The sequence below is a fragment of the Patagioenas fasciata genome, chromosome 1 (genome assembly GCF_037038585.1).
Source record: "Patagioenas fasciata isolate bPatFas1 chromosome 1, bPatFas1.hap1, whole genome shotgun sequence".
NCBI classification, from domain to species: Eukaryota; Metazoa; Chordata; class Aves; order Columbiformes; family Columbidae; genus Patagioenas; species Patagioenas fasciata.
The window spans coordinates 108079819-108100767 of NC_092520.1; the positions used below are offsets into that span (position 1 = coordinate 108079819).

Consider the following 20949-nt stretch of genomic DNA (forward strand, 5'->3'; position numbering starts at 1 on the left):
GCCTTGAGGCTGTGTAAGCATTCTTCAGCAACAGCTAAAACATCTGGGTATTATCAACAATGTTTTAGTCACAAATCCGAAACCACTATGTGAACTGCTATGAAGAAAATTACCTCTGTCCCAGCTGAAACCAGTACAGGTGTGAAAGACAGTGTACTCTGTACTCTGCATTGGTGAGGCCACACCTGGAGTATTGTGTTCAGTTCTGGGCCCCTCAGTCCAGGAAAGATATTGAGGTGCTGGAGCGGGTCCAGAGAAGAGCAACAAGACTGGTGAAGGGACTTGAGCACATGACCTATGGGGAGAGGCTGAGGGAGCTGTGGTTGTTCAGTCTGGAGAAGAGGAGGCTTAGAGGTGACCTCATGGCTCTCTATAACTACCTGAAGGGAAGTTATAGCCAGGTGGGAACTGGTCTCTTCTCCCAGGCAGTTAGCAATAGGACAAGGGGACATGGGCTTAAACTCTGCCAGGGGAAGTTTAGGCTGGATATTAGGAAGAAGTTCTTTACGGAGAGAGTGATCAGGCATTGGAATGGCCTGCCCAGGGAGGTGGTGGACTCACCGTCCCTGGAGGTTTTTAAACTGAGATTGGACATGGCTCTTAGTGCCATGATCTAGTAAATGGGCTGAAGTTGGACCAAGGGTTGGACTTGATGATCTCTGAGGTCTTTTCCAACCTAGCCAATTCTGTGATTCTGTGATTCTGTGAAAGGAGAAGAGACAATGGACATGAATTGAAATACAAGAAAATCCATTCAAACATAAGAAAACTTTTTTAACCTTAAGGGTGATCAAACACTGGAATTTCCATTGTCAGAAATATCCAAACCTGGCTGCATAAGGCCCTAAGCAACTTGCACTTTAGCTATCTCTGCTTTGAATAATGGGATTTGACCTACAGATGTGCCTTCCAACCCCAGATGTTGTGTGATTTGGGTAGTGGTTAATGGGTAGTAATCTACTTGCAAGGTGATAATAAATGCAGTACCACCAGAGGCTGTCCTGGGACCTGTTCTATTTAACATCTTTATCAATTACTGGAGAATGCAGTGGGCTGCACTCTCCTCAAGTATGTGGTTGATATGAAATTGATTGAAAAGTTGATGTACTGAAGTGTGGAGGGAGCTGAGGTTAGAGAAACTTCAATTGCCTAGCTTAGAGAAAGCAGGATGTGCTAATAGCAGCCTTAAAATACCTACAAGGAGGTGATCAAGAAAGTGGAGTCAGGCTCTTAACAGCAGTGCATGGTGGGATGAGAAGACCAATGGATGTAAATTGAAACAAGAAAGGTTCCAATGGATTCTCCCAGTCAAACAGTGGAGCAGGTTGCCCTGTGTGCCCTGCCTCTGTCCTTGGAGGTTTTCAAGACCCATGTGAACAAAGCCTTGAGCAACTTGGTTTGATGTCACAATCAGTGTTGCTTTGAACAGGAAGCTGAACTAGAGACCTGAGATCTTCTCTGGCCCGAATGACTCTGACTTTTCAGTTAAGTGGTAACTTTTTCAAGTTCTGCTTGTATGTCAGCTTGTAATGTGTGGTGCCACTCTTACACCATTCATTCTGTAGTTTATCAGGCCTCTTGTGAACTGGTTTTATAATGTTTTGGGGCTTCACAGGAGAAGTCATAGATGAATATTATCAGCTGTAGCCTTGTGTCTGGGATGCATCTGAAAGTCAGAACACTCTTTGAGCTATGACTTGCAGGCTCTGGGGGTGGTAGCATTGTGTCTGTGTGGCATTTTGGGGGTGGAAAGGAATAACTCTGCTTCCCTGTCAGCTTAATTCAATTTAATTCTCAGCGTTTCTGTTATTTAGACAGAACCTTTTTACAGTCTGTGGTGTAATGGTTAGCTTTGCTTTGTGAGCTGTATTGCCTGGTTGCTGGCCACATCTTGCAGGGTTTACATAGCACAGTCATTTGTGCAGAAAGCAGATGCCTATTGATAGTTCTCATTTTGCTGGTTTAATGGTTGAAGTGCTAAATGTTTGGTGGAACATTCTGGGACGTGGTTTTCTACTGAAGAAAATAGGAATAAGACTTTACAAATATGGCTGTCCTTGACCTTGCCAGTCTGTCTCCTCCTAGTAGGTATTTGATGAACCACTAAATAGAACTATGGCTTCCGTATTTGCCTACCCCACATCTATTATTTTTTATTGTCCTAAGGAATTTTTCTGTCTTTCTGACTTTCTTAATGCTCTACAGAGACTTTGTTGTCTGTATGGTTTCAAGGAATGGGAAGCCCTCCTAGGAAAAGGCAAAGATACACCATACAATGGTAGCAAGCTTATAATGCACCTCTGTCTGATAACAGACATACAGAGCAGTAGGAATATTTCATCTTCAGATCCTCTGATGCATAATCACAAGCAAAAGTAAATTTTTCTCCCTTTGGTGAAACCTTGTGAGAGCATGTTCATGCAGCAAAGCTTTGCATTTTTGTATGGCGAAACTCAGCATGATGCAAAAAATTCTTGTTAAATACTCTTTAGGTTAATAGTGGTGTATTTAGCAAAGTATGTGCAGTGGCTTGGGATACTTATGAATTTGAGACCCTTTCCAGAAATAAGATGCTTTAGAAGTCCCATGAACAAGTGCTAAAATGTCCAAGAAATAAAAATAAACCTTGTAATGCTGCCGGAGTAGATACTGCTGAAGCATCACAAATTGATTTCCTTTAAGCAGTAAAGAAAAATGTATGCCATTTGTTGCCTTGACCATGATGAGCATGTGTCTTTTTTTTTCCTTTGGCCTCCCATGTAGCAGTTACCCACAAAACATTACCATTACATGTTTCCTATTTGATGTGCTCTCTTGGTTAAGCTGAATATATTGCTTTCACTGAGAATATATAATTGCATTGGTGTTTTCCTTTTCCTCTCATGGAAACCTAAGTGTAGTCAATAATTATGCATATTTATGTTTCTCTTTTAGTTGAGGCGATAGTGGAGTTTGACTACAAAGCTCAACATGATGATGAGCTGACGATCACTGTAGGTGACATAATCACCAATATCAAGAAAGATGATGGAGGCTGGTGGGAAGGACAGCTCAAAGGCAGAAGAGGTTTGTTCCCTGACAACTTTGTAAGAGTGAGTACAAAGTGGAACTGTTCTTGTGTTGTGTGTATATGTTTTGTGTACTGTGCTGTTTGGGCTAGATACTAGCCTTTATGTCATAATATTATCCAAAACCATAATATATTGCAATACAATATGCTATTGAGGCTATGTTACAAAGACAAGATTACTTTCTTTGCAAAGGCAATGTAGTTTTGATATCCTGAAAATAAAAGTAGCTACCCCTACATTTCTCTGCTGTTCAGTTATTATGTTTGACTGTGTGGTCTGGGAACAAAGTGATTATTCTAGAAAACATATGTCATGATATGTGCAATATTTTCTCTTCTCTGTAACTGCCACTTCTTCTCCTGAGTGCTTTCTTAGGTTTTCTAGTAGCTTTTTGTGAGTATTTATTCCTGGCTAAACAAACAGAGAATTAGTAAAGTGTTTTGTTTTTGTTTTTTTCCCAAATAGTTGCCTATAAAAACTTTAAAAAAAAAACCAAAAAAAACAACCCACACATTACTTTGTATTTCATGTAATGTATCAAATAACTTGCAGTGATACTGGTGTTAGGAAAGCTGTTCAAGGTTTTAGAAATATCTTTTTTACTGGGCATGTGTGTGTGCATGTGTATGTCTGCACAAATGAGACTACCCACTAGTACTTCTGGGCCTCCTTGATTTGTCATTGCAGAGCTAGGTTGTTAGTTTCTAGAAAGTTCCATAAACTTGGCTCTTCACTATGGAAAAGAAAGTAAGAACTAAAATAAGTTACATAAATAGGTTTTATGTTCATCTGTTACTACAGCTTCAGAGGATCTTTGGGACTTTCCCCTTTCCAAGGGTATGAGTGTATTTTTCTTCTGCTTTTCTTCTTCTGTGTGATCCTGTTGTGTGTTTAGACATGTGCGCATAATGAAGTAATTTGATTTTGCTGCAGTAACGCTGCACGTGTCCTGGTAATTTGGGGAAGTGGTTTGGTGGCAAACTTACTGAGCCTGTAGTGGGATGGGAATGGACATGGGAGCCTCAGTGTCCTGTGGGGACAAGCATACACCATCATAATCCTTGTTCTTGTCATTGCCAAGAAGAAAGAATAGATCCGTGTCTGTCACGCGGCAATGATGAAACAACAATAAGTGTTGTGGATCTTTGTCTTCTCATAAAATATCATTATCTGTTCTTTGCCTCTCCTCCACTTTTTTTTTCTCTTCACCTTGAGAGCTGTTTTCTAAAGAACTAAAAAGCACATTAAATTCTTCCCTATTCTCAGCTTGAATGCGAAGTCAAGTATGTTTTTCACAGTTGAGCATTCCATCACTAAGTTAACTAATGTGAAGTGGAAGATACAAACTTCCTAAAAGTATAGTTAATTTGTGAATATCTTGAGTGAAAACTTCCATTTTTCTTCAGTTTTTCTTGTGTAAATCTCCTTGTAGCTGGAGATTATAAAAAATTGTAAACTTTCTCTTTTGGTTACGGAAAATGTTTTAACAAGTGCACACAGAGTCGAGCTCCCCAGTAATCAGTTCATACCCCACTGCTGTTCAGTTGTGTCAGCAAGGTACTTGAGAGGCAGGCAAAAAGGAATGCTAAAAATAAGTGGTGGAGCTCAATGCAACTCCACATTCCCATTTCTTATCATAATTGGTTGTAAGAGTGGTTACTTAAGAAAGTTATTCAGAGGTAAAAATCACTAATGAAATTCTTGAGGTACTTTGCATTCTAACTTCAAGTGGAGGGAATAATTTCTTATGGAAAATAGATTTTCCTTCCTGTGATTTTATTTTCTTTTGGATAAATTCATGATGACACTCCAAAGAAACTGTTGGGTTTTGCAAAAAATTGAATGTTTAGGCTGGATTGAAACCACTGAATTAACACAGTAAAGAGGCCTGAATGGTATCAGTTAGCATGTGTGAATAAATTCTGGAAGTGGAGTTTGAAGAGAAAAGTCTTTGGAAGAAAATATGTACAAATCGGAAATGGAAAAATTAGGGAAATGCAATATATTGCAGTGTTTATGAAAAGACATTATAATGAAGTGTTATGAAAATTTTTAAAAAAGTTTTCAAGGGAGTACTAGGTCATGATGTGGAAAAGATATTTGGAGTTGTCTGTAACCAAAGTGGTTTTAAATTTCACGGAATAAATGCAAATTAGGAGATCATTGAAGAGGAGTTGTCTGAAGACGGATGTGAGAAAGAAAGAGGAAAGGAGAGGTAGCAATGATATGTATGCAGTACATCTGCAGTTATTTTTTTCAGGGGACTTTCACTGTGAAGTTATATCAGAGGTGCTTCCTGTTCTTGAATCTGCAAAACAACTGCTCTGAATTTTGTGTATTTTTATACATATAGACACGAGAGAGATTCATTCTTTTCTTATGCTCTGCAATTCAATATGCAAGGTGTAACAGACAAGGTATTTGAAATTTCTTTTCTCTTTCTGCTTTCACTGCCTATTAGCCTGCAGCTATGGTCACTAATGATTTGGTGACAATAGTTTGTCTAAATATGAGAAAATTGTCTTTAATTAGATCTTCTTTAAGATCTAATTTACCTCGGCTTGCCTTCGTAGATACCTACTTTTGTGAGAGATAGTGATGCTTAATTTATGATACAAAATGTGTGGAATGCATATCTGGTTGTCGTCTTTTCTGTTTTCTTTCAATTTTTCAGGTAGAGAAATAGAAGTATGGGTGGAGAATGACCTGCTGTTTCTGGTTGGTTGTTTTACTCCTCTTTTACGCAGTTGAAAAAAATGAGGTAGCAGGTGTGATTGCAGTGTTGTTCATTTGCATGGTATAAAGTTGGTTTTGGTGCTTTTCTAGCTTAAAAACTTCAACTTGAAATCTCAAATCCTTACTTTTATAGCGAGAAAATAAAGTAAATGTGGATGATGTGTAGGGTAGTAGTGTGAGGGAGGTTTGTGTGGTTTGGTTTAATGCCATTAGGAGACTGGTAGGGGGCTTTTGATTTTTTTTTTTTTTGTCTTATTTTAACAAATTCCTCATCTAACCATGCTCTGCAGTGTAAAACTGTGTAAGTGTGGCGACATCTGAGACAGTTAGATTTTGCTGATAGCAGATGAAGATGTAGAAAGCAGGAAACTGTGGTGCAGAGCCATGCTTGCCGGTTTTAATTTACAAACCCCATTCTATGTGGGACTGGGTAGCATTATACTGGTAAACTGAATGTACTTCATGTGGCAGCCTTCAGCCTTCTCTGTATTCCAGAGGACTTGCCAATATTGCTAACTGGATTGGGGAGGCAAATTCTCTTTAAATTTAGTAAGAAGTGTGGTAGTAGTTATTTTTGGAATTGTGGTGGGTAGCTAGGGTTTTAGAATGAATGAAGGAGGACAGGGGATTTGTGTAACTACTGCTGCCTCAGGTCAGAATAGCAACCTGGATTTCTTGTTACACAAGCAGAATACAATCTTTAAATAGTGCAAATTAGTTGTAGGATGTCAGGGATGTTTGTGCTCAATCATAGGTACACAGTGGAGATCCTTGTCTGTTGTTTCTCATTTTATTTTCTTCTCTATCTGTTTTGTTTGGTTGGTTTTAATCTTCACAGCCAGTTAGAGGCTGCAGGGAATTCTGAGTGAAACTGGGACCCTTGTGCTTGCTACATACCTCACAACACCCCTACCCATTCTTGATAGTGCTTTCCTAAAATCTCTCATAAGACTGGGCTTGTGCACATGCAGGGGCTCTTTACAGCCATAGTTTGGCTCCTGAGAGGAAACAGAGAATATTTCGCATGTCCCAGAAGAACACTTGGGTACCTGCAGTGCTTTCTGCTTCCCCAGCCCTCTGGCTGCTGCTTGGTACCCATCAAGTTGGAGAATGACCAGGTCCTGCTGTCCTTCCCTCCTGCTTTGTCACTGCACTCTCTGAAACCGCAGTGCCTGCCTTTGCTATGGGGCTTGTAGGTTCCTGTTGCCTTCACTGCTCTCCTAAGTACCCTGAATACTATGAATTGAGGTCTGGGTCAGCTTTGCTGAAGTAGCCGCTTCTGAAAGTAGTGGCATCTGCTGAGACACTGGGGTTATATGCAGACTAGGGAAAGTGGTGAAAGTGGTGTTATTTCTGTGTGTACCTGGAAAGATAGCTTGCTTTATGGGTCAGTGAATTATTAGAGGTTTTTTGGGTTTTGTTTTGTTTTGTTTTGCATACTTGGCAGGAATTTGCAATTCAATTATTGAGCTTTTTTTGTTGGAACTCTTACTAGAATAGTGTCTATGTATTTATTCTTAGGAAATGTGTTTAGATTGTGACATCCTAACTGTTGTCTTGGGAGTGAGAGCCAGGAGTTCTAGTTTCTTGTTCCAAGTTCTGGATATGATCTTTGAAGTTGTTATCCTTATGATGAAATACAAGAGATCCTTATGGTGAAATACAAGATAATATAACTGGTGAAAGAAACTTTCAGATAGGTTCCATTGTGTGAAAATGTTGTCACTTGGAGCTTTTGTTTCTGTTAACAGCAATGAAGATTTTGTGAGGAAAAACACAGCATCACTTCTGTGTTATTATTTATTATTGCTGCTGTTATTGCTGTTAAAATGGTGAAAAGAAAACTAATAAAATTAAGTCTTTCTAGCTCTCCCAGCCCATCTTCCCTCCCTGAAGACACAGATCCACCAAGATGGTCTTGTACCAGGCAATAGTCTCTGACTTGGCAGTGTTTACTCTTCAAAGGGAACTCAGCCCAGAGCAATGGCAGCACTCAGGGCTGTCCTGGATGCCCAGGGCATGATTACAAATGATGTCACGCCTCAACCTGTTCATCTGGCTTCAGAGGAGGTGGGGGAGCTCCCAGTGAGGCAGCTGCCCTGGGTGTTTGGCCGTGAAGTGATGTGAGACTCCCTGCCAGCAACAGAGGCTCTTTCCCATTCCCTGTCACAGGGAACTGCTGATGTTCTCCACTGAATGGGAAGGGTGCCGTGCTCGTTGCAGTCAGCAGAATGGATCCCGTATGTTTTTCATGGCGGCAAGTGTGGTACTGGCTGTCCTGTGGTGATCAGTTGGTTGGATATGTTTCAATGCCAGGCTTTGAGAAGTGGAATACTTGGGGAGGTGTGGGGGTATGGAACGGATAGGAAGGAAGGGTTATTCTGTGGGGCTGTCAGCTGTTGGATGTTTTGTGGGAACCAGCATGTGAACTTTTAATTAAATATGCAAAAGTGAGAGGGTTTTAAATACCTGCAGTGGTCATGCAGTGGACACATGGCAATGTGACGCTTCAATGTTAAGACTGTTAACTTTTAGTGACTAGTACTTTATACTGCAACAAGTTATTAGTGAAAACCTTCTGAAAAGACAGTGGCTTAATTGTAACTATATATTGGTAGAACTGTTGAAAATTTAAGTTTGAAAACAAAATGTATTGCTTTCCATTCTTTAATATACAGTGTAACTGCTGATGTTTAAAAACATTTTAAGAATTCTTATTTAAATATACGTCATATTGCTTCACTGGTGGCGTTCGATGTAGGTAGTTTAAATTAATATACTAAGGAGACTCAGGTTTGTCCTTTGTATTCTTAAGAAAAACTCAGTGGAGTATTACTCTTTAAAATATGCTGTCATTTAATTTGCTAAAAAGGAAACTAAACGCTTCTTGGTTTTCCGTTCTTGAGGCTCCAAGCCATGAGCAGGAAGAGAAGCTAATCAGAGATTGAAACAAGGACCAAATGTGCTATGTAGAGATTATATTTTCAAAGATATAACTTCTTTGGAGCTGTAATATTGCAATTCTTTAAAGCAGTGTCAGTTTCTTCAGAATTTATTTATATAATGTTATTTGGAACTGTGTGTTACACAGGGAAGTGAATGTGGTGTTGGCAATAGCCTCTTGAAGTAGTTTCCATAAGGATTTATAGAATCGGCAGGATTAGATGGTAGTCAGTGTTCATCTAACCTCGTCCTAAAAAAGGTTGGGAGGCAAAGAGAAGGTGCCCGATCTTGTACTTTCTCTTCTCAGAAGTCAGTTTCTTTTCAGTTTCTTTTATATTCCCACCCCAACCGCCCCTCCACCCCCCCCACCCCACCCCCTTTGGCTTCCCTGGCAACTTTCCAAGCTCTGGATGTTTTAATGTTTTTATTTTCTCTGTAGCTTGCTTATGTGTGGGTGGGTGTGGTAGTAATCCATGTATTTTGGTCTGATTAAGTTCTGGCAATTTTTACTGTTGGAGCAGGCTGATGTGAGAAACTTTCCTCTGTTGGTAACATCTGTAGATGTGCTTAGCAGTATTTGCATACAAATGTCTTGCAAAGCCTACTTCTACAGATTTGGATTTACAGAAAACACTGCTGTGTGTCTGATTTTTTTCCTGACAGAACCAAAGCCTTGTTAGAATTGTTAAAACATGGTAACAGAAAACCCAGGTTTCTAGAAAATGAATTGCATTTCAGTCCCGTTACTGTTTGAATCTAATGTGAACATACTTGTTGATATTTCCACCTTTCTTGCAATTTAATTACATAGCCCTGAGATGGATTCCCTCAACTTTAGCAAACATTGTCTGATTTTCATGTTTTTAATGTTTGTTTTCAAAAGGGGATGTAAGAGAAACAGTATTCTGGATGCCTGTGGTGTAACTGCAGCATTTAATAATGATAATTGTGAGGGTTGCACTTGCATTCAAGCTTAGCCTGACAAATATTCCATTTGCTCCATTAGAATGATCCAGCCTGTATCCTGGCTACATCTACTGCTTATCTTTCAGTTTCTATTACTTTAATGTTACGTAACATTAACAGTAAGTAAGAATAAAGATGAAAGCAAGAGGGACATGTGGGAAAAAGAAAACTGTCAGGGATTATAAGACTAGCTGTTCTAACTGCTGCTGTCATGACTGGTGAGAGGAGTCAAGGACAACAGAAAGAGCTTTTTCAAATACATGGCAGATAAAACTAACACTAGAGCCAATGTAGGCCCACTGATGAATGAGGTGGGTGCCCTGGTGACAGAAGATACAGAGAGGGCAGAGTTACTGCATGCCTTCTTTGTCTCTGTCTACTCTGCCAGAGGCTGTTCTGGGGAACCCCGTACCCCTGAGGCCCCAGAGGAAGTCAGGACAATGGAGGAGTTTGCCTTGGTTGATGAGGACCGGGTTAGGGAGCAATTAGGCAATCTGGACATTCATAAATCCATGGGTCCTGATGGGATGCACCCGTGGGTGCTGAGGGAGCTGACTGAGCTCATTGCTGGGCCACTCTCCATCGTCTTTGCCAAGTCTTGGGAAATGGGAGAGGTGCCTGAGGACTGGAGGAAAGCAAATGTCACTGCAGTCTTCAAAAAGGCAAGAAGGAGGACTCGGGTAACTGTAGACCGATCAGCCTCACCTCCATCCCTGGGAAACTAATGGAACGACTGATCCTTGGTGCCATCTCAAGGCGTATCAAGGATAAGAGGGTCATTAGGGGCAGTCAACATGGCTTCACCAAGGGGAAGTCATGCTTGACAAACCTCATTGTCTTTTATGAGGACATAACGAGGTGGATAGATACTGGCAAAGTGGTGGATGTGGTCTACCTTGACTTCAGTAAAGCATTTGACAAAGTCTCCCACAGCATCCTTACAGTGGAAGTGTGGTCTGGACGATCTGGTAGTGAGGTGAACTGCGAACTGGCTGAAGGAAATAAGCAAGAGAGTCGTGGTCAATGGGGCAGAGTCTAGTTGGAGGCCTGTATCTAGTGGAGTGCCTCAAGGGTCAGTGCTGGGGCCAGTATGATTCAATATATTCATCAATGATTTGAATGAGGGAATAGAGTGTACTATCAGCAAGTTTGCTGATGACACCAAGCTGGGAGGAGTGGCTGATACGCCAGAAGGCTGTGCTGCCATCCAGCGAGACCTGGACAGGCAGGGAAAAATTTAATGAAATATAACAAGGGCAAGTGTAGAGCCTTGCATCTGGGTAGGAACAACCCCAGGTTCCAGTATAGGTTGGGGAATGACCTATTAGAGAGTAGCATAGGGGAAAGTGACGTGGGGGTCCTGGTAGACAGCAGGATGACCATGAGCCAGCACTGTGCCCTTGTGGCCAAGAAGGCCAATGGCATCCTGGGGTGGATTAGAAGGGGGGCGGTCAGTAGGTCAAGAGAGGTTCTCCTTCACCTCTGCTCTGCCCCGGTGAGACCACACCTGGAATATTGTGTCCAATTCTGGGCCCCTCAGTTCCAGAAGGACAGGGAACTGCTGGAGAGAGTTCAGCGCAGGGCAAAAAAGATGGTGAAGGGAGTGGAGCATCTCCCTTATGAGGAAAGGCTGAGGGAGCTGGGGCTCTTTAACCTGGAGAAGAGGAGACTGAGGGGTGATCTTATTAATGTTTACAAATATATAAAGGGTGAGTGTCACGAGGATGGAGCCAGGCTCTTCTTGGTGATAACCAATGATAGGACAAGGGGAAATGGGTACAATCTGGAACAGAAAAGGTTCCACTTAAATTTGAAAAGAAACTTCTTCTCAAAGAGGGTAGCAGAACACTAGAACAGGCTGCCCAGGGGGGTTGTGGAGGCTCTTTCTCTGGAGACATTCAAAACCTGCCTGGACGCATTCCTGTGTAGCCTCATCTGCTCTGGTGGGGGATTGGAGTAGATGATCTTTTGAGGTCCCTTTCAATCCCTAGCATTCCGTGATTCTGTTTACTCCTGAATATTCCTGTCCTGATCAAACACTGTAATTTATTAACAGTAAATATATGGGGGGAGGTTGACTTTTTTTGTTACTTGTTTTGGTTTTCTTTATGTACAGAAGTGCTGGGTTTTTTTCTGAAGTATGATATGTAGACCATTTAACAGCTTTTACACTTTTATAAAGTGCATATCAATTGGAACGACAAACTAATTCTATTATTTGCTATTGGAAGTAGTGTTTGACTAACTGTGTATCTCTGTATTCTGTGTTTTAAGTGCTGCAGTTCCCTCCTAGAATCTTTTGGGAAATATTTGGGAAGCCGATGGTAGAGACAGAGTCCTTAAAGGGTCCCCTATTTCCTACCTAATTATGTACTTGAATTTTACTGGCGCTGTTAGTAAAATTATAATGTGACAGAATATATCAGAGCAGTTTACATTTACGATCAGCACATGTTGTTCTCTTCAGAGTTGGAAAGAGACAAGTGTATGTGAGTCTCTTAATCCTCATTTTTTGGCTTTGTTACAGCCATATGAAATATATTGTTGTTTATATATAGACTGTAGTCTTTTACCCTAGGAAAAGACAAAGGTGCAAGTAAACTACGATCATCTAATAGGATGAGTTATTTACTCTGACTTCAGACTCCTCCTTCAGTGATGGATACTTAGTACTGATGGTTGTGACAGGAGGTGGTGAGGGATGGAAGGGAAGAAACAAGTAGAGCATACATTTTTAAAAACAACATTGGTACCTCCCACCCAGGAAGAAGGAACAAGGCAAACGTCATCTTAATAGAAGGTGGTAATGATTTCTGCTTTTATTGATAGGTGTTTTGTTGTTGTTGCTGGTTGTTTGTTTTTCACTGGGAATATTGAGAGAAATAAATGCCTCACAAGTCATTCAAGACAGCAGGGTGTTGAGTGTGTCTGCTGCTTCACAAAACCTTGATTTATCCATTTCCCACTGTATGGGGACTCATTGCACCCTTTGAAAGATTAATTTAGTACTCATAGAATCCCAGAATGTTAGGGATAGGAACGGACCTTGAAAGATCCTCTAGTCCAGTCCCCTTGTTCTTCAAGAGAACTTGCATTTGCCTTCCCCAAAGCTATAAACCAGTATTATCAAAAACCTTGATTAAAAACACCAGTCTGACAAGAAACCGTCTCTAAAACAGAAACTTCTTTCATAATGTCCGTGATTGCTTATGGTTACAAGTTGTTGCCATTACTTTGGCTGGTTCATGCTAAGCAGCTTAGCTAAGCCTTGGTTTACCTTTTGGAAATGCTTAGGTGAGTTTAGGCAGTTTGATTTTACCTATCGGTATTTACTTATTAATTGATAGCACAAAGCAAATGAAACTCCTTTTTATCCTCTTGGCTGAAAATTATTCTCTTACTGCTTGGAGCCAAGAACATCATGTCATCCAGCTTTCCTTTTGCCACCTGTGTTTATGAGGTTTTTGGTTGCTTGAAGGGATTTTCTGGTTTTTGTTCCCTCACCCCAAGCTTCCTTTTCCTGCTGTCCCCAGGACCTTGCCAGCATGCAAGCAGGCTGCCCATCTTACTGCACGTTGCTGTCATGTCTGCAATATGTGGCCATGGCACTTTAGAGACATGGTTCATACACTCATGTCAGCCAAATCACTGGCCCAATGAATGCCTAGTAACTATATCTAGAAGAAGGTAAGATGCAAATCTTAGTGTTTACTTTATCCTTCTCTAATGTCCTGTGTCTCAGTTTTATTGTGCTGTCAAGCATAAGGGCAAAATGTAACCTATTCCTCATTTAAAATTCCTTCTAAAATGACCTGAGTTATTCTCCTTCCAGAGTTGAATTAAAGAAATATAGGTGGGAAAATGCCTGTAATTCAGGACTACCACGTTAGCTATCTAGAATAAAAAATACCTAAATTTCACCCATCAAAAAACTGCATAGAGGTTTCAGTGTAGCATTCAGCAAATGTTTTAATGGTTCATTTTTGTTTTAGAAGAGTCTACTTCTAAAATTTAGTTAAATATTCTCTATACAGTTTGTTTCATGGAAAAAGGTACTTGTAAGTGGAACTACCTGAAACGTACTGTTGCACATGTACTAAAGGGCATATGCTTAGTTGTTTTCATCTGCCCCAACACAGCTTCTTCATTTTGTGACCTTCAGTCAGTTTGTAATGCTTTGTGTACTTTTATGTGTTTGCCTTTTTTTTGACTCTGTGAGATTTGTACTTTCAAACTGAAAGCTCCTGAAGGCTTATGGTTGTAAACTTAGGCTGATCAGTTCTCATGAACAGATTGTTACAAATAATGATGCTTAATTCAAAACTGAAAACTGTTTTGTTACTGATGTTTTGTAAAATGTCAGAATGCTAAAGCTAAACTAAAGTCCTGGAAGGAGTTAGAATTTGTGTTAGCTGCTGTGAAGTATTGCCAGTATTTTTCCCTGCAGAAGGAAAGATTATATGTACTTTGAAACCTCCTTAAGTGAACAGGTGAGGGCAGATCCTTTAAAATTATTGTACAGAAAGAACTCCCCTGTATGGGTAGTTCACTGAAGTTGATGGAATGACCAGGAGGATGCAACTGCTTATGTGCACTGATTCTTGCAGGATTGTGCACTGGGTTTCATAGTCCCTAATGACTCTGCAGTTCTGTGTAGAAAACTAACTGATTTCTGTATTGTCAGCCCATATGTTTACAAGGGGTCATTTGAACTTCTTCAGCCTTTCAGACAATGTAAAATTTTTTTAGAGAATCTAAGCAAGCTGGTGGACATTAGAGGAAAATTTTGAGTAAGTGGAGGGTGAGGAATGCTTCATTAAACTGTAAAATAAAAGCTCTTTAAAAAAATATACCTTTCAAAATTTTACAGCAATCCATGTATGTGCATGTAGTAGACATATATAATGTATGTGTGTGCTACACAGAAGTAGACACTAGGTCTGAAACTAGAACATACAGGTTAAGGTATGAGAAATTGTTTTTAAAGGGACTTTTATTTTACAAATTGGAGAGAAAGGAAATATATTGTCTCATTAATTAATTCAGCCTTTTTTCCTTCACTAAGTGATTTTATAATGCTGATCTTCTGTATCTGAAATGGAGTCTTTACAAGGAAATAGAATGTATGCTGCTCGCCCCTCTGAGCCTTGGTGACACTTGCAGTGGCACTCTGTAATATTGTCCCCGCCTTGGTGACACTTGCAGTGGCACTCTGTAATATTGTCCCCATTCTTTGTGCTGGGATTTTTATGTTTTCTTTGTTTCCTTAGTGAGGATTCCGATGTGTAGAAAAGGGTTATTTTTGGTTGATTTCTTGATAGTGAGTATACACTACTCCTTAGTAGTTTGGTGGTGTTTTGGTGGGTTTTTTGGTGGGTTGTTTTAGTTTTTACTTTTTCAGTTCATGTGTTTCCATTAGAAGCTGTCCTTCTGTTCCCACTCCCTCACCCAGCAGCTTCTCTGTGTGAGTTTTATTTTCTCATGAAGCTGAAACTGGGCATACAAGTTACAGGGTTGAAGAGCTCCTTCAGGGCTTCCTTGCTCATGCCTTGAGTCACTTGAAATGTGTTGGTAACCTGCCTCTCCAGTCTCTGCACCATGTGCTTCTGCTGTCAAATTACAGCTCCATGACTCTGAGCACTATAAAGAAAAAATATAGAGAAAATATCTGGTATAGCTGGGTTAGAAAGTGGTTTTTATTTGAAGACTGGTTATATTAATGGAGGCTTTCTGGGTCATGCCTTTGAGCGTGTCTGTACTGAAATGAACTACTTTCCTCCTACCATTGAAGAATGTATGTGAAGGGACAGAAGGGGAGATGGGTTTTGAGTTTTAACAACCAACACCAGCAGCATTTGCTAAGGAGTGCTAACAGATGTGTTTATTTCTTATTGATGTTTTCAGTCGTTCATAAAGCAAAAACAAGATTTGCAGGGAGAGGATAATTACTATCTCTTACTAGATTGCGTTGTTGGAAAAATTGACTAGGCTCCCAGACTCAGTATCCCCTTATCAGATTTGGCAGCAAGCAACAACAACAACAAAAAGATAAATAGTGGGTAAAGGCAATTATTTTAGTTAAGGCCAATTAATATTAGCTGGTTAGACTGCTTGAGAGAAGAGGGAAGGTTGCGTCATTGGAGCGTGATACATAGTAGCAGGAGGAGACCTGAACTTATTACTGATGTGCTGCCATTATACTGATACCATCATTTTATTGAACTTCACCTCAAAGTAGTAAGTTTTTGCATTCCTGCTAATCTAAGGGAAATGCACCTAAACAAGACTCGTGAAAAGGTGTTGCGAGTAATGATTCAGTGAAGATGTAGAGTGATTAACTACAAGTACTTTTCTAGGTGTACAAAAAAGACATCGGCGTAGTAGTAATTGTCTTGTAAAGATCATTTGGTGCCACCAACAGACATCTTGATTTTTGTCATGTTAACAGTGGCCGCCTAAAATATTTTTTTATTTTACGCTCAATGTGTATACCATTCAGTGAGGTGTTGTCAAGGTTTAATTGCAAGGTGACAATAAAGTCTGGCAGATGCTCTCTGTTAATCCACCCCACCCTCTACCCTCTTCGCATAGGAAAAGGTCCTCGCTAAGGGAAGGTGATAGGAAGGAAAAAGTGAGAGAGACTTCAATTTGGAAAGGTTTTAAAATGCTTTACTAATGCTACTAATAAATAGAGAAAATGATACAAAATATACAAAACCCAATCTTGAATATCCCAGGTAGCAGTGTTTAACCCCTCCCATGGTAGGCAGAGCTGGCGTGGCTCCAGCGGCTGCAGGGCAGGCACCTGGAAGTCCTGGGTGGGACTTCAGAGCAAACCAGAACTGGATTCAGGGATGCAGGGTCTCAGGCCTCGAATTTGCAGAGACAATAGGCAGGGTCCTCTTCAGATGCCAGCTGGTTGAAGAGAGCGAGACCATCATGATCTCCCTCTTTTATAGGGTGTATGTGTATGGGATGGAATACTCAGTCGGTAAGTTTTAGTCACCTGTTCTGTCTGCCCCTCCTTGCAAATATTTCCTGTTATCAGTTTACCTTGGTTACCATAATAATAAATCTAAACATGAGCCTTTTCTGCATTCCATTGGTCATCTTATCAGTTTTGGAGCGCAGTGTCTGAAAAACACGTAGCTAAATTCAGAAAAGTCCAGTTACTTAGAAGAACTCAGCTGAAAGAAAAATTCAGTAAAAGAGAACTGGTCTTGTTTTCAACAAAATCAGGACGGGTGTACATATTATCTGCTGTAAAACTCCATAGCATAAGGTAATACAAAACCAAATTGTTCGTTGTAAACATTACGGATGCGCAGCCTTACTTGCAGTAGGTGTTTCCATTTCTCTTGCTCTGTCTGTAACATTGGTCTATCATGGTTATAGGAGGATTAGTTAACTGGATTGTCAGAGTGCTTCTGCTATGAAGTAGCTATAGAGCCAAGCTTTGCTTCATGTCCATCTAGTAAAAACCCTGTATGGCAAGTAAACAGGGTGTACCAGTAAAAGCTCAATCAGTTAAACCAGTTCAGCTAGTGTAATTAAGTCAGTGGTAAGGATTTCTGCTGGTTCAGTTACAAATCACACCTGGCAGTCTTCCTGCTCCAGCTGCGCTGTCTCCAAGTAGGTATGGTTTTAGGAATTTCACTTTGGTTGTTTCTAACACATATAGTGAATTGTTGCAATGCAGTATCTTCCTTTTTTCCCCTTTCCCTTTTGTATTTCTCCCACCCTTGTCTCCAGGGAATTTATAGCTATGCCTCTTAGTTAAATGTACTTAGACTAGGATATAGTTATTAACCACCAGCCTCCTTATCTGGTGCATTTTCTGTACTCTTGGAGACAGAAGAGAAATTTAAGGTTTGAATTCTGTGAGTGGAATCACAGAGTAGTTTGTATGCCGATGTTATTTTCAAGTGAAAGGGCTAGAAGTACTATGATAGAAGTAGATGTGTAAGTTGTGTGAGATAGAACAGTATTTAAGATCCAAATAACTATTGCGTTATCATAAAACACTAGCATGAGCTCTGGTTTTGTATTCAACTGTTAGCAGGTGAGATAACTAGAAAGAAATAATTGAACTGTTTCTCAGGTTTTTCGAAGTGGATGGGATACCTACAGAGCATCTGGAAAAGCTTCTTTGAGATGAACCCAGAGTAAACTAACTCTCAACTGTACAGACTGTCACAGGAAATGTAGCTGTGGCACAAAATGACATTGTTTAAAAAGTTAATGAAGCATTTCCTTGCACTGTAGAAACCATAGCTATGCTAGCACAAAACTGAAGTTGTGTTCAGTGGTGTGTTGCCTTGCAGCTCCTCTCTGCTGGGTGCACTTATGTGCAGAAAGAAAAGCTATGCAGCTTGTACCATGTTAGATTGCTTTCATGCAAGTAGTCAGGATGAAGATGTGACTAAGCAAAGTTTGAGGAAGCAGAAGTTTGATCAAGAAAGAAACAGAGAATTACAGAGGAAAAGACATAGCAGAAATAGGCAAAGGGCAGACCACCTAAATTCAGGCATCTCTGACAGTATTGGGAAAAACAGTGCTCTAATGTCTGCCAACTACATGGTGGATTCCATGGCATCTTCTCTAGAACCTTGTCCACATCCTGCTCGCAGCCTGTACCATTTCCTTCCTTTTGCTGTTTCCACCTTAACCTGTTAGAAATTGTTCTCAGAAGTTGTTCAGCACCACATGTATACCCGAGTTTAGCAAAAGTAACTTCTCAGCTATGAATTCTACCACCCTGCTTTGTGTTGAAGGTTAGCATGAGTGGATTATGGTTCTTTCCAAAAGCTCTGTAATAGTATAATTTTCCACAGGAAAGTTGGATGCTCTTAAATGTATATAACATATGGTCACTAGTTTTTGTCTTAGGATATGTATGTTCTGAAGAATATATTTTAATCTGAAAGTGTGGCATTTTAGTTAATCATGGTTGTCTGAGTATTGAAATTACTTGAATAGTTATGTCTTACATGGCTTCATTTCTTGTCTTTGCTCTCACATGGATATTTGGTCTGTGTTAAGATCAATTGCAAAAGTAAAGATAACTGTATTTGCAGTGTTTTGATTTTGGGAGGCCTGCTTTATTCTGTGAATGTCATTAAGGAACTCCAGGTCATATTTGCTTCCATGGTGCAAAGCATTCTCTGCTCTCTCCATCATTGCTGCAGTCTAGCATGATATCTAAAAAACTGGAGTTGCTATTTTCATTCATAGATCATAACGGTAGAGTAGATGGATCTGCTATAATGTCTAACCCAGAAAAAAAAATCTCAGGGGAGATTATTTCTGGAATGAAAATTGATGTTCTCAGAAGGAAACTCAGGGAAGGTTCCTGAGGACTATCAGAAAGCGAAAGTCATTAATGTCTTCAAGAAAGAAAATAAGGAGAAACTGTGGAACTCTAGCCTCACATCAACCTTTTGGAAGCCATTTCCAAACATATGAAGGACAAGAAGCTGTTTGGGAGTAGTCATTGTGGGTTTATGAAGGAAAAGTCATGACTGACCAACCAGTTAGCCTACAATGAGATCACTGACTTGGTGGAGGAGAGGGCAGTACATGTTATTTCCATTGACTTCAGCAAAGCTTTTGACACTGTCCCCTGTATTATCCTCATTAACAAACTGATGAAGTGCAGAGCAGGTAAACAGACAGGTGGACTGAAAACTGGCTGAAGTACTAGGCTCAGAGCGTTGTGATGAGCACATGAGCTCTAGCTGAAGGCTGGTCACTGGCAGTGTGCTGCAGGGGTGGATAATGGGGCCAGTGTTGCTCAGCATCTTCACTAGTGACCTGGATGATAGGGCAGAGGACACTCTCAGCAAGTTGGCAGATAATGCAAAACTGGAAGAGTGACACACCAGAGGGTCACACTGCCATTCAGAAAGGCCTCAAGAGTCTGGAGAAATGGGCTGATGGGATCCTTGTGAGCAAAGGGAAATGCCGGGTCCTGCACCTGGAGAGGAATAAGCCCAGGCACCAGTACACGCTGGGGCTGAGTGGCTGGAGAGCAGCTTTGGGAAGAGGGGCCCTGGTGGACATTGGAAGACCACAGGGCAGCAATGTGTGCTTGTGGCAAAGGCAGCTCCTAGCTTGCTGGGCTGCATTAGGCAGAGGATTGCCAGAAAGTGGAGAGGTGATCCTCCTCTTCTTCTCCTTTCTGGTGAGGCACATCTGGAATGCTGTGTCAGGTTTCTGGGTTCTCCCATAGAAGAGAGACATGGAGATACTGGAGCTAGTCTGGCAAAGGGCTGTGAAGATGGTTGGGTGATTGGAACATCTGACTTCTGAGGAGAGTCTGTTTAACCTGGAGAAGAGAAGGCTCAGGGTGATGTGTCTGAATACATGATGTGGTGGAGTAAAGGAAGTGGAGCCAGAGTCTTCTTGGCAGTAGACAGTGAAAGGACAAGAGACAATGGGTATGAATTGAAATACAAGAAAATCCATTTAAGCATAAGAAAAAATATTTTGTTGTGAGGCCAGGTCAAATTGTGGAACAGGTTGTCCAGGAGTCTTCATCCTTGGGTGTAATTAAAAGCCAACTAGACACAGCCTTGAGCGTCTTGTGGTAATTGACCCTGCTCTGAGCCTGATGGGTTGGACTAGGAGTGGTCTCCACATGTACCTTCCTGCTTCAGCCATTCTGTGAATCTGTAAAAACGATTAGTTTGATCATAGTAGTTTGGCTCTATAGGGAACGCCCTACTTTGGACTAGTAAATAGGAGTGTCAGTTAAGTATAGAGGATAATACTCTGGGCCCACCTAGAGGCAGTATCTTGTGAACAAATGATCCCTTTTCTGTATAATCAAGTGAAATGTTGGTTTTAGTTTTCACTTCTAATTATAACTACATACTTTTTCTTTCAATGAGCAGCTTTTTTCACACTCCAGTTAAAAATGTGATGCCTGTCCCACTGCTTACACACACATGCGCTTATGCCAAGAATAAAGAAGAAGGTTTTAGCAACATTATGAAATCGGGACTCTTCAAGCCTTTGAATAGGCTGAGTGAACTCCAGTGCCTTTTGTTGAGATATATATATGTATTCTAACCCTAGCTTTTTGCAGACGTGCTTTTGTGCATATCTCTTTCCCTTCCTCCTCCTTTCTCCCTATATCCCCCAACTTCTGAAGTGACCTTTAACTGTGAAGAGGTGAGACGTTACTTTATTATGAGTCATATGTAGCCCTTCGTGAAAGTAGGCAGCTACA

At 40.7% G+C, this 20949-nt stretch overlaps 1 protein-coding gene across 5 annotated transcripts in view; it reads left to right on the plus strand.

Moving 5' to 3' along the window:
- SH3KBP1 (SH3 domain containing kinase binding protein 1) overlaps window positions 1–20949 on the plus strand; it is a 229127-nt gene that overhangs the window by 23635 nt on the left and 184543 nt on the right. For 2 of the 5 annotated variants that reach the window (XM_071812459.1, XM_065858188.2), the window contains exon 2: window positions 2935–3092. The exons of 1 other annotated variant lie outside the window; for it this stretch is intronic. In XM_071812459.1, coding sequence (XP_071668560.1) covers window positions 2935–3092 — 158 coding nt within the window. The remainder of the gene's footprint in view (window positions 1–2934; window positions 3093–20949) is intronic. 2 more of the 5 variants (XM_071812475.1, XM_071812480.1) reach the window with 1 other exon arrangement.